This window comes from Strongyloides ratti (genome assembly GCF_001040885.1).
Source record: "Strongyloides ratti genome assembly S_ratti_ED321, chromosome : X".
In the NCBI taxonomy this organism is placed as follows: Eukaryota; Metazoa; Nematoda; class Chromadorea; order Rhabditida; family Strongyloididae; genus Strongyloides; species Strongyloides ratti.
The window spans coordinates 2,715,763-2,730,034 of NC_037309.1; the positions used below are offsets into that span (position 1 = coordinate 2,715,763).

General features: G+C 20.8%; 2 protein-coding genes across 2 annotated transcripts; both read right to left on the reverse strand.

Annotated features, from left to right (window-relative positions):
• Positions 1–1,376: 1,376 nt before the first annotated feature.
• Positions 1,377–3,845, reverse strand: SRAE_X000058300 (Potassium channel subfamily K member 18; the record flags this gene model as incomplete). Its single annotated transcript, XM_024644945.1, has 2 exons — positions 1,377–3,722; positions 3,786–3,845. 2 exons carry the CDS (start codon positions 3,843–3,845, stop codon positions 1,377–1,379), a joined length of 2,406 nt encoding a protein of 801 aa, XP_024510452.1.
• A 4,715-nt stretch (positions 3,846–8,560) lies between these two features.
• Positions 8,561–11,349, reverse strand: SRAE_X000058400 (MIP04163p; the record flags this gene model as incomplete). The annotated part of the gene is made up of 4 exons (XM_024644946.1): positions 8,561–9,745; positions 10,055–10,132; positions 10,368–10,502; positions 10,900–11,349. The coding sequence occupies 4 exons, from the start codon at positions 11,347–11,349 to the stop codon at positions 8,561–8,563; spliced, it is 1,848 nt and encodes a 615-aa protein (XP_024510453.1).
• Between the last annotated feature and the right edge of the window lie 2,923 nt (positions 11,350–14,272).

Sequence of the window (14,272 nt, forward strand, 5' to 3'; positions counted from 1 at the left end):
TAGTTGAAAAAAATAACAAAAAAGTTTTATTTTTTAAGTAAAAACAAATTTAATTTACACCGGAAAAATAATATTTTTATAATTATTATTTTTATTATTATTACCATATACATTATATTCAATTATTAAAAATATATTAAATTTATAAAATAATATCAACAAATTTTATTTTTATAATTTTATTTAATCAACTTAATACTTAATTTTAATAATACTATTGCAAATATAATAGATAAGTTTGCAAAACTAAAATGTATAAATATTAACAACCTCCAAAGTTAAGATAAAATGTTATCAAATAAAAATATTTATTCTTTATATATTAATTTATATTTATTTACAATATTTATATCAATATTTTTTAATCATTCAAATTTACAAATATTTTTATGTAAAAAAATATATTTATTAAATAAATTTTTTTTATTGTATTAAATGATAATTAAATATTATTAGTAGAAAGTTTGTTAATAAATATATAGTTTAATATATGTACGCAAATAACAGACATATATAAAATTTCTAGTTTGCGGGTTAGTAATATTTAGAAAAATAGAGTTATTTCTATATATTTATAAAATTTTGTTCCTGGTTCAAAGTCGTGCATAATATAGAAAATGTATACAACTATTTTGCAGAAAGGTATTGATTATATTTGTACAATATTTTGAAAAGTAAAAAACTTGTACAAACTGTATATAATTTGTATACAAATTGTACCTATCTTGTATAAAGATAAAAAGTTAAAAACAAATATTTCTATTAAGGTAATTGATTATAAAAATAATAAAATATGATTAATCCAAAATTTATTAATAAAAAAAATTAAAGATATAAAATTAAAAAGTTAATTAAATTAAAAAACTAAAAAAAAATTTCTTTATTATCTTTAAATTCCTTAACATCTCTAAATTTATTGTCCTTCTACCATAATGTTTTAAATTTTTTAATAAAATATATTAATGTGTTTTTCTTTTTTTCACTTTCGTTTATACTCATAATCTTATTATTAATTCTTAAGTTCAAAATAAGTATATATGTATGCTTTATTATTTAAAAGAAAAACAAAAAATTAAAAAATAAGTTTGTACCCTTTCTGTAAAATAGACATAGCTTATAAACTATTTGTATCCTGTAAGATTAGAACAGGATGTTTCAAAAGTTTTATTAAAATGATCAAAATTTTTAATAAATTAAAGATATCAATTATTACATTATCAGTCTAAGAAAATAAAAAAAAAGTAAAAATTGCATTAAATACAATTGATTAAAAAATGATATTTATTAAGATAATATTTTTTTTATTAAAGTGTATTTTTTTAATAAAGTAATACAATGTATCTTTTATAATATATATATATATATATATATATTTATTATCTTGATCCTTTAGGTAATCTTGTTGATAATGATGTTATAGATGGTGGTTTACCTTTGACTGGTAAGTTTGTTTTTGTATTTTTATCATTGTCATCTATAATATTTAACGTTTCATCATTTCCAGTTAAATTATTTTTTTCATTACTATGTTTAACATTAACCCTTTCACCAGTGTTAACTGAAGGACTTTTTTTTCTTTTAATATCAGTTGATTTATTAGTTGATGATGATAAACTACTCCTATTTCTTGAGATGGGACGAAACATCTCATGTTGGAGACTATTTTTTTTGTCAAATTTTATACTTGACTCAGATGAGGTTGGTGTATTTGATGAAAGATATGAAAACTCTGATGCTTTACGTTTTTTTTCATTCTTTAATACCTCATCTGTAACAGTTTCAACAACAGAAAAAAATTTTCTGTTAGGTGATTTTCCTTTATTATGCTTAACTTGTCGTAATTTTTGCCATTGTTTTTGATATTCTTGATACCTTCTCCATGCATCTTCACTATATCCACGTCTTTTTTGATTTAAATAATCATCTACAGATGTATCTTCTTCTTTTACCTCTGGTGATGGTGTTTTTATAGGTGGTAATAATTCAATTTCAGGTTCTGGTGTCTCAATTTTTTGTAGTATAGGTGTTATACATTTGGGTATTGATACTTTAGATGAAGGTGTAGGTGATAGTATTTCTGGTGTAGGTGTTCTAATTGGAATTTCTTCTTTTAATAATGTTGGAAAATTTTCAACTATAGGTGTAAGAATTTTTGGAAAACTTTCAATTATTGGTGATTCATTTTTTGGACAAATAAATGGAGTAAAATCTTCTTTATCATTTGGAATCCAATCATCACTACCATCAGCAAAACTAACACTTTCATCAAGTGTCATTATATTTTTAGGTTCTAATGGTGGTGGACGTAATGATTCAATCTCACCAGCTTCAACTTTAATTGCCTTATCAACAAAATCGTCTAAATTTAAATTTTTTATAGTTGTCATAGGAAGATTAAATTGATCACCAAGATTTTTAACTAATTGTCCCATTGTTAATTTTTTTCCACCAAACCATATTGTAACAGAGGCAACATTTTCAATTTTTCTTCCAAAATAATGTAATTTTTTAAGATAATCAGCTGCAATATCAATAGCAATTGTTGTCAATGCTAAACCTATAGCAATATATATAATTGTAAAAAACATATATTCTTGTGATTTTGGTACTATATCACCTAAACCAATACTAGTTAATGAGACAAAATTAAAATAAATAGCATTAAAAAATGTCATTTCTGGCTCGTAAGCTGATAACATCATTCCCCCAAGAATAATGTAAATAATAAATAATCCCATTAAGGAACATGTTTGATTTGAATAACTATGGCTTTTCTCCTCATCTTCACTATCTGATTCCTCTTCCTTCTTTTTATTATTTTCAAATTCTAATATAGAAGTTTTATCTTCATAATTATAAATATTATCATTTGAATTACAATTTTTATTAGAATTTCTTAAACAATTATTATTTTGCGACATTAATGGTCTTTCAATTTTATTTAAATCTTCTTTGTAATTTAATCCATTTTCTAGGTCTTCAACATGCTCAGGATTAATGTAAATTGAAACTTTTTTTGAATTAGATGGACTTTTTTGTATTATTTGTTTTAAAATAAAACCAAAATATTTATTATCTCTATATAATCTTAATTTTTTTTTAATCTTTTTTATTCCTACAGTATAAATATTACTTGCTGATACCATAACCTCAGAAATAAATTTTCCTAAATCAGCAATAGCCAATAATGTAAATGGTATACCAATTAATCCATAAAATATACAAAACATTCTACCACCAAATGATTTTGGTGCAACATTTCCATAACCAATTGTTGTAATTACAGTAAAAGCAAAAAGTATAGAATCAGAAAAAGACCATTCTTCATATAAAACAACCTCATCTTTTCCTGTTTTAGTATTATATATAATTTTTTCAATAACATGAAGACTATCAACACTTTTTGAGTTTAAAATTACATGATAGCATGAATCAATTGAATATAATATACTTCTTAAGGATGTATCTTCATCTGAACAAATATCATTAATTGACTTTTGAAGTGTACTTATTAAACAATGTCGATTTACTTTTAACATTTCATTATCTTCACTTTTTATAAGTTCTCTACTTTCTCTATTGTTACTATTTTTTATACTACCTTTTGATGGATGTTCTTTTATTATTGGTATTGCTTCTAAACTTTGCATAACAATAGCTCCAAACATTGCATATATAGCAACACCACATATCATAAGTAAATGAACTATAAATGGTGTAGCCTAAAAAGTTAAAAAAAAAATTAAAAAAATAAGAATATTTTAAAAAAAATAGTATTTTTTAACCTGATTAAGATATTTTTTTGAATCCTTTAATGAAATAAGCTTATTAACAATGGAATTCATTTTTTAGTTTTTTCAATTAACAGTAGTATGTAATATTTTGTTTAAGATGATAAATTTAATTTAAATAAAAAATATTATGATCTTATTAAAAAAGCATATAATTCTTGTTTCCATTGACTAATAGCAGTATGTTTTCTTTTTAAGGCTAATTAATAAAAGAAAAGTTTAATTACTATTTAAAAAAATGTTTTATTTTAAAAAAATATTATTAAAAATTTTAAAAAGAATCTTATGTATTGAAAATGAATTGTAGATGATTACATTATATGAGGTAATATATGTTAATAAAATTAAAGAAACATATATTTATCTATTTTAAAATAATATTTAAACCTTATTTTATTTAAAAAAAACTACTAAAAAAAACATAAATATTTTTATTATTTAATTTTATAGCAATACTTAAGATAAATGAATAAAAAAAAATTTATAATTTTATGGATATATACCAAATTTGTTACAAACCTATAAATTTATAACTAATGAAGCACAATACATTAACATTTACAAATTTTATGCTTCCTTAAACCATATGATTTATCATATAAACTTTTTTTGTCTAAAAAATACATCATTTTATGTATTTTTAACAGCTATAGATAAAAATGTTATTACTAATAATATTAAGAAAGATCTATTAGATATATTTAAATAATCATCTTTAAGTAAAAATTAATAATTTATATCTTAACTGAAATATAAAAAAAAAACTTTTTTTTGCTAAAAACATATAAATATGAATAGTTCCTTATAAAAAGAAATTATCATATATAACAAAACTTTTTATTACTTTTGTTGTAAAAATATGTATTTTTAAAAACAATTTTTAACTACTTAACTTTTAAATAACTATTTTATTTTAACAAAAGATAACTTTAAGCATATTATTAAACTTTTGAAAGAACCAAAAAATTTGTTTTAAAATGAATTTCTATTAATTTTACTTCATTATAATTTTAATATTTTAAAAATTTAAATGTTTAATACAATTTTTTAAAACATACTTTTTTTCCTTTAGTTCGTATCCAATCTAATTGCATCTTTGTTTCTTTTTAATATTTTATTTTTCAATGTAAATAAGTTAAAAAAGAAACAAATATATTTTGAGATGTTTTTTATCACATAAAAAAAATGGTAATATAATCGTTTGAAATAATTTATCAGTTTAGTCTTATTTTTCTAAAAAAAAAATTCTAATAATATTATAGTAAATGTAGAATCAAAAATTGACATGAAATAATATAATAGATATGATATAAATGTTAAGTTACATTATAATTGAATGTAAGATAATAAGATTGTCCTATAGGAAGTCATTATGAAAGATATTTCAACACTTATATTGTATTTTATATTTATGAAAGTTAATCATATTTAAAGATATATTATGCCATCTATCTCCTAAAAACGTAATAAATATCTTTTTATTTATTTTTTTTTAGTATTTTGTCTTCAAACATTATTATTATTATTATTCACGTTTCGAATCATGGAATTTAAATTAACGCCTCCCAAAAGAGTATATTTCTGTTAGAAAGTTATTCTTTTTATTCTCCATTTTCATAAGATAATATATATTTATATATTATAAAATTTTCATTGCATAAAACAAGTGTTAAAATAATTTAAAGACTTTTACTTTAAAAATAATCATAAAAAAAGTAATGCATAATACAAAATGAAAAATAGTTTTTGTTAACAAGTCAATGGTATAAAAGAAAACTTTTTAAAAGATTGACATTTACAGTTATAAAAGAAAATGATAATAAAAGATTCAATAATTTAAATTTTTATTAAAAAAGAATAGGACATTATATTAAAATAATTAGATCAAAAATGATTTTTAGTTATCATAATATATATATTAAATGAAATATTTAATATTTTAAGTTAATGTCTTTTTATTAGTCAAAAATACATATTTAATTATTTCAAATATATAAATTTATTAATATTATTATATTTTTTTTAACCAAAGATACAAATATATTATTTTCTATAATTTTCCATATAATAATTTTAATAATTAATAATAGTAAAAAAATGAAAGATATTTAATTGTTTCTTTTTTTTTGGTATAATTTGTAATAATATAATAAAGTAAATAATTTAAAATGAAAAATGGATTTTAAAATACAATTATATGCATATTATTTATATTTTAAACTCATTAATTTTCAACATTTAAAACCAATAAAAATTTGTTAGTTGACCATACGTTTAAGAATTTAGAAGAAGAACATTTGGAAAATGATATGAGGATTATATTTTCAAAATTTTGATAACTTTAACTTGTCAATTAAAATAAAAACAAAAGAATAGAAAAGTTTCAAATGGTACAATTGTTAATTGATTTCACATTTATTTATCTACTAATTCCTTTTATCTTTTAGTTATATTATTTTTAATCTAAATACCTCTTTTATCTTATAAATAATGAATCATTACCAATTAACATACACTAACTTTTATATTTTAAAAATAAAAGTTAATTTTCATGACAAAAGTAACCACTTAATTTTCCTTTTTGATTAAAAAATTGTGTTAATTTTAATCAATCATTTTTAAAATAATTTATTCAGGTAAAAAAAAATAATATGTTGATTTGTTTTACTTCAAAATAAAAATAACAATTTATTTAATATACATTTTTCTAATAGTACTCCAAAATATAATAACATTGAAAAGTTAAAACGTTTTTTTTTTACCACTTCTATATAACAAATTTCAATCATATTTCATCAAATATTAATAAAAAAAAAATTTCTTTATATTATTATTTTATAATTCAAAAAATTGTTATTTTTCATACATATATTTATAAATATTATTTTATTTTAAATACATATATTTATTATAAAAATCTTTATACTTTTTTCTTTATTTATTGAAACATAAAAATGATTAAAAAAAATTGTTGTTATTTTTAAATAAACCCCTCTAGTTACAGTTACACGTACAAATTTTTAAAGAAATAAAAAAGATAAACAATAAAACTGGAATATGAAAGTTGACTATTTTTAGCATTTTATTTTATATATACCAATATTTTATTGTTTAATTTTATTATAAATGTACTATTTTTATTAAATTAATAAAACTTTTGATAAGACTCTATAAAAATGGCATAAAAAATTTTAAAAATCGAACATTAAAATAACTTTACCTATATTATAATATAAATAGTTTTTTTTATGTGTTAAAAAAATAAAACATTTAATATAATTAAAAAAGATACATTATATATCAATTTTTTGTCTTCAATATTTGATGTTTAAAAATTACAATCATCAACAAAACATTATATGTCCCTGATAAAGATTATTACATTTTCATATTTTACAATATAATGTTACTTTAATGTTTATATTGTATTGAGATATTACTGACTCAAGTAATTATCGTTTATTTTAATTACATTTTACCGGTGAATGAAAATAATAATCATTAAAATAATTAACAATAATGTTTTACTACAACTTTTTTCTTTATGATCCCGTAATATTGTTAGTTTATTGATGAGATGTATGTATCTTTGATGATGTATACATATGAATAAGAGATATACAAATTACAATAAATGGAGCGGCTAAAATAAATTGAATTTATATAAATGGATTCAGAAAACTATTATTATAATAAAAAAAAAAAAAGAAAGCCGAATATTAATGAAAATAATAACTATTAAAAGACAAGTTATGATAATTATCTTCTTTATTTACTTCTAATGTCATTATATGCCTATTAATTAGTTAATATCATATAAATATATATATATTGTCTTTGAAAAAAAAGACAATAATTTACATATGTATATTTAAAATTAACGTTAAGGTATATAAAAGAGTAACAAAATATAAAGCTTTATTATTACAACATATGTTCTTTGTTTGATTATTATTAACAAGGTCATATTTTGACTTAATGAGTTTATAAATGTATTCAGATGGTTTATCATTTTATGAATAAGATATATTTATCTTTTAATATTTATTTATAACACTGAATTAAATGAAAAATACTTTTATTTACAACATAATTATTAATAAAATCATAATAAATACAGATTATTAAGAAATTAAAAATAAACGTTATTATGATTTATTTGAATTAAAAATTTTTTGTTGAATTAACAATTATATCTAATGCATTAAAACTTAAATAGTCTTTTTTTTTTAATATCTTCATTTTTTTTATAGAAATAATACGATGAAATGACACAATATTATATGTATAAGAAAGAATTATAAAATAAAAAGTTTTTTTTTTTTAATCTTAATATAGTTAAAATGCATAAATGAAAGGTATATATATTATTTAGAGGAGCACAATTTATTTTAAAATTTATTTTGTACAAAGTAAAGTCAAATTTTTAATATATATATACTTTAACAAATATAAGTATCAGAAGTGTTGTTAAAGATTCAATAAAGAAGGTTATAATTTTTTTTTTCAAATTTGCTACTTTTTAATATTTGTCGGCAATCCATCTTTTAAATATATCACAAATAATAATATTTAACATCATTTCAATTAATATTTATACATAGATGAATTGTAAAATGTATAAAGACTTTAAAAATCTTTGTTTTGACACTTCTTTCTGTTTATTTTTCCATTCACTGATATCATTAACATTCTTTTATATAATATAATGTTACACACGCTTTTCCAATTTTATTAAAAAAAATAAAGAAATAATAAAATAATTTCTGTTAATAATCCATATTAACTACTCTTCCTTGATCGGTGGTTTTAGAAGCACCCTCTGGGCTAAAACCAGAATGATCCCAAGTAATGTCTGGTGACATTTGACTACCAGACATCATACCATTAACTTGATCACCTTGAATCATTGGATTACTTGAAGATTGAAAAAGATTTAATTCATCCATTAAGTCGAAATTATTTTCTGGTACCATTTTCATTGATTGCCCATTTGATGCCCATTGTAATGTATTACCATTAGGTGTACCATATTCACTAGCAACATTTGATCCACCATTTCCAGAAGTAGAATCATTAAAATAACTATACCCTGGACTATGCATCATTTGAGACATGTTACCTTGTCCGTTAGAATGAACATTAATATAATTATTTTGTGGATTTCTTATAGGACTACCGGTAATCTGCATTTCGGAAAGTTGCGACACAAAGCCTTTAGAGCCATAAGAACCGATATGATGAGGTGAGGGTGTATTTGTTGGCTTATAATCATCAAAGACTTCTTGTTTTATCATCTTTCCTAACACTACCTGATTACCATTTCCAGATGTAGAATCTGATTGAGGAAGTTTTGCCAAATTATTTCTTAATATTATTTCTTCTAGTTCACGTATACGTTCTTGATACTTTTTTGTTAAAGCATCTTGATTTCTTACATTCCCTGCCTGAGCTTGTTTTGCTAATAGTTCATTCTCTTTTTGTAATTGTCTTATATAATCACATGAAGCTTTAAGAATTGTTCCTTTATTTAATTTCATTTCTTCTGCTGTTGATTTTGGGAGCATTTGCCCTAACTCTTTAATTCTATCATTTATATTATAACGACGTCTTCTTTCTATCATATTATGTATATCTTTTTTTCTTCTATCACGACATACTTCTGTTTCTGATGCCATTGGCATTCCTGAAAGTTGTGAAGAGTTGGTACCTGTTCTTCCTCTAATTAATGCTTCCATTTCAAAAGATGATGCTGGTGCTGAACTACTGACAATTTTTCCAAATCCACTTCCAAGTGGTGAATCTGAGGTAAGACTATTAGCACCAGATGATCCATTAGCTGATGGAATTGGTCTTGGTAAAGATCCAATTGTATCACTTGATGGTGATGATTGATGTTGAGAATTTCCAGTATGATTTCTCAAATTTTCAGAGCACGAATAGTTTCCAGGAACCTAAAATTATAAAGAACCAGTTAAAAGGAATGACATTAAATAAAATGTATAATCGTAATAAGAAGAAAACTGATAATTTCAAGTAACCATATGATCATTGTTTTGTGATCATATCAAAACTTGGTAATGGTATTTATTTTAAAAAAATATATAAAACTGGCCTGCCTTAATTTTTTAATATTTATAATATACACTTTCATTATATTTAATTTTAGTAACTTTTTTTTTTTTTCTACATTCTTATCATACGTATAGGTATGTTTTAAAATAAAATAAAAAACTATTATTTCTATTATATATTATACTTACACGAAGATGATCATAATCTTCTTCATCTTGAAAATTTTCTTCAATAATAACGTCTTCCATCGATGTATGTATTTTATACTATAAAAGGGAATATAAATAAAGGTGATGGGACAATAAAAAAAAGAAGCTCATTATTTAATTATTATATGTGCATGTGAAAGATTTTTTTTATTTTTTATTTTTTTTTTTTGTAAAAACATTTGTCTGTGAAAATTGATATGTAGTATTAAAAAAAAAAGATAAGAGGACAAGTAAGCCAAAATATTTTTTTGCAAAAAAAAAAATTCTATTTGTTATGGTAGTATGAACTTACATTTGAGGCTGGACTGGCGGAGTACATCATATTATTGGAATTGATATGTTGTTGACCTCCTCCCGTGATATTGTTTGTGATACTACTTCTACCAGGAGAACAACTGCGTATAGAATTATTGTTATAATTTTGTTGCTAAAAATATTATAGTAAATAATAATGATTATATTAAAAAAAAAAGAATAAATATTTTTTTAATTTTTGAATGTTAAATCAAAATGTAATGGTAAACATAAAAGTCTGTTTATGATTACAATTACATTTATATTTATGTATATATTTTTGTATTGTCTACTTCTAAACATAACAATATTATAGAAAGATAATTATTGTTGTTAAACAATGATCTATATAATAAAGTAATATAAGAGGGAGTGAATGGCAAACTAAAAATAATATTAAAAGTACCACGAATAATAATACGGTTATAATTAATTATTCTTATGTAAACAATCAAGCATTAATCAGTAATACAAAAACCTCATATTTAATCAAGATGATATGATAATAATAATAATAAAAATAAACTAACATTATTAAGAACTGAGTTACAGTTACGTTTAGGTCGTGTTCGTGTACCACCATTCTTAATAACTAAAATATTATAAGTTTTGTTTTTTGCGCATACAGTTGTTGATTTAGGATCACCAGTAGAATAATTAGAACTTTCAGATGAGTTAGATGGTGAAGCCGTAGGTTTCCTTTCCGTAAAAAATTTTTTCTCGTCAATATTTAACGATATTGTCCGTAATCTTGGAGATCTTTTCACTTTAATATTTTTAAGAGCTTCAGCTTGTGCTGAACTTGTTGAATTATTTCTAGTTCTTATCAAAATAGCTGTTGATGGCAAGTTATTATTGTTTATCCTTTTTGTCATACTAGCTGGAGTTTTACGGATTTGCAAGCTTGTACTTGCTGTAGAAGTAGAATTTACACGTTTTCGACGACCATCATAATTGGTACCACCAGGTTCAGGAGACATGGTACTTTTAATAAAAAATGAAATACTTATATACACTAGAGTAAAAATTTATTTAGAAAAAAAAAAAATAAAATAAATAAAAACTAATAGATAAGTCAAAAATAAAATACGCAAAAATAAAATAAAACGAGTAAATAGATTGTTGTTAAATAATTATAGGAAATAAAAGAAAAATGGTAATTGTAAGATCAATGAGAGAACTCGTTACCTCCTCAACCAATAAATTATTTTACTAGTCTATTAAAAATACTTTCATGGGTGATATCATTCTAATGATGAAAATTGATCTTTTAAAAATAATAAAATATAAAAGGACAAAAAGATAATAAGAGCTTGAATTATATTCATACATACACATACATATATATATAATTGAAATCAAATAAAAATTACTTCCTCCAATATGGTGATAATAAAAATGAATCATTATAAATAAGAAGAATCAATGTGAAGGCATAAAATAGACAGTGGGACATTATTATAATCTTCATCAAATTAAAGAAAAGATTAACAAATATTTTATAAATATGTTGAAATAATAATAATATTAATAATATAAATATATATATATATATACAAGTCGCCAAATATATCTATAATATCAATTTCTATATATACATATATATATCATTATTAATATAAATGAACGCCCTGTTTTTAGATTTTATTTTAGGCTTTTCTCTTGAATTTACTAAACATGACTGAGAAGGCCATAATTTGATGGATAAACAATAATTTATAATAAACTATTTAGAGTTAAAATTATATGATACGAGACATTTTTAAAGCCTATGACACAAAACAAACAAGTATATATAGAAAATAAAATAAAAAATAATAATAATAATAAAATAAAAAGTTATTTAGAAATTTGAGAATTTAATAAATTTTATGAAACTATTTTTAAAGAATATATTCCATAAAATATATACTGTAACTATATATAAATATATTTATATTTCATGATGGTAGTAAAGGAAAATAGAGTTAAGGGGTAAAGAAAATGCAAATTAGAATAATACTTAAAAGTTGAATGTCGTCACTTTAATTTCTTCAAACATCATCTATACATTATATATATATATATATAGAAATTCTACTTTTAAAAAGATAAACGTATGCGCAACAGTAAAAAGTTTTTATAGATGAATTTATAAAAATGTTGAAAAGAGAAAAAGAAGAAAATTATATGATATAAGAAAAGATAAAAATTTTAAAATTATTTCATTAAAAATGAAATATTCTCTTATTGTGATGTTATAAAGAAGGTAAAATGAAAATTGTTGATTACAATAAAATTAATATTCTTATTGTTGTAAAGAACAACCTTTTTATTTATGAATAACATTTATATATATATATATATATATATATATATATATTTCTCGTTAAAACATCAAATTCACAATCTTCTAAACAAACTCTTATCTTCAATTTGTTATTCTAACAATATCAACTTCATTTTTGCAATATCAGATTTGACTATCATATATTTATCTATACAACACTATATATATATATATATAAATTCATTTAAAAATAAAGAAAGATATACAAAAGATATAAGATGTTTATAAACTGGATGAATTCTAACGATCAAAACTATAACAATATAAACGATATATATATTTCCCCCTTACTTTTTATAGCTCTATTGTATAAATGATTAAGATGTGAAGAAATAAAGTAATATTTATTATTATCTGATAAATAAACAATAACAAGAAATATTTTATTATCACCTCACTTTTTTTTTGTTTAAATAATATATTTTAGAAACAATAAAATTTTCAATAAAAATTTTCTTTTCTTTTTTTTTATAAAACAAATAATATTATTATAAGTATATTATTATTTTGTTATTTCTTTATGGTAAGATTATAAAAATTAATATTAAATCATGTTAAGAATTTAATAATACATATGTTAGATTGTAAATGTTAAAAAAAAAATAAATAATAGAATTAGATATATATATATATATATATATATATAATATTTAGTGTTATATCAAAACAACTTGAAAAAGCAATTTTTGGAGTTGTTTTTAAATTTATATATGGTAATCTTCTTTTTTTTTTATCAACTCTCTCCAAAATATTAAAGTTACTTACAATATAAAACCAATTATATATCATTTGAAGGAATAACAAATGCTTATCGAGAGTACATACATCTTTTCACGATAACAAATACCCAAATGGCCTAATATAATATATATTATAAATTCATCTCCATATAATTAGGCTTTTTACTTGCCAAAAACAAAAAGTTGCAATAATATATACATATATATACATATAGAAAAAGCTTTATGGAGGAGTTATTATAAATTGAAGAAAAAGACAATTGCTTTATCTCAAAACTTAGCACAACTTGAACCTCATATATATATATATATATTCAGGGTAGGAGAAAAGAATATACTATACATGATGCCAATTATTCGATTGGTTGAGTAGTGAAGTAGGTATTTATATATGCGATTTGATAAAAGTGTGTTGTTTTTGGCGAATAATGAGTATTTTAGAAAGAAAGAGAAGAAGAAAGGCAACGGTCAAGCTCAAACTTATTATACATAACAACAATGTATAACGGTAATTTTAGAAGTTCATTTCACTATTTTTCTAATATTGGTATAATTTGATGAAAATAATGTACATATAATAATAATAATAATAATAGTAATAGAAAATATCGTTATCTTTTTGTATTTTATTGTTAGAAATAAAATGATAATTTATAATTTGTTTTGTGAAAAGTTATTGAAGTATTTTAAAATTACAATAACAATCTTTGATAGTTGAACATATACAAAAATGTACATAAACATAATACTTTATCAAATATAAAAAAAAAACAAATAAATAAATGAATGAAATATGTATAATACATTGAAAAATGAGAGATTTCTAATATACCA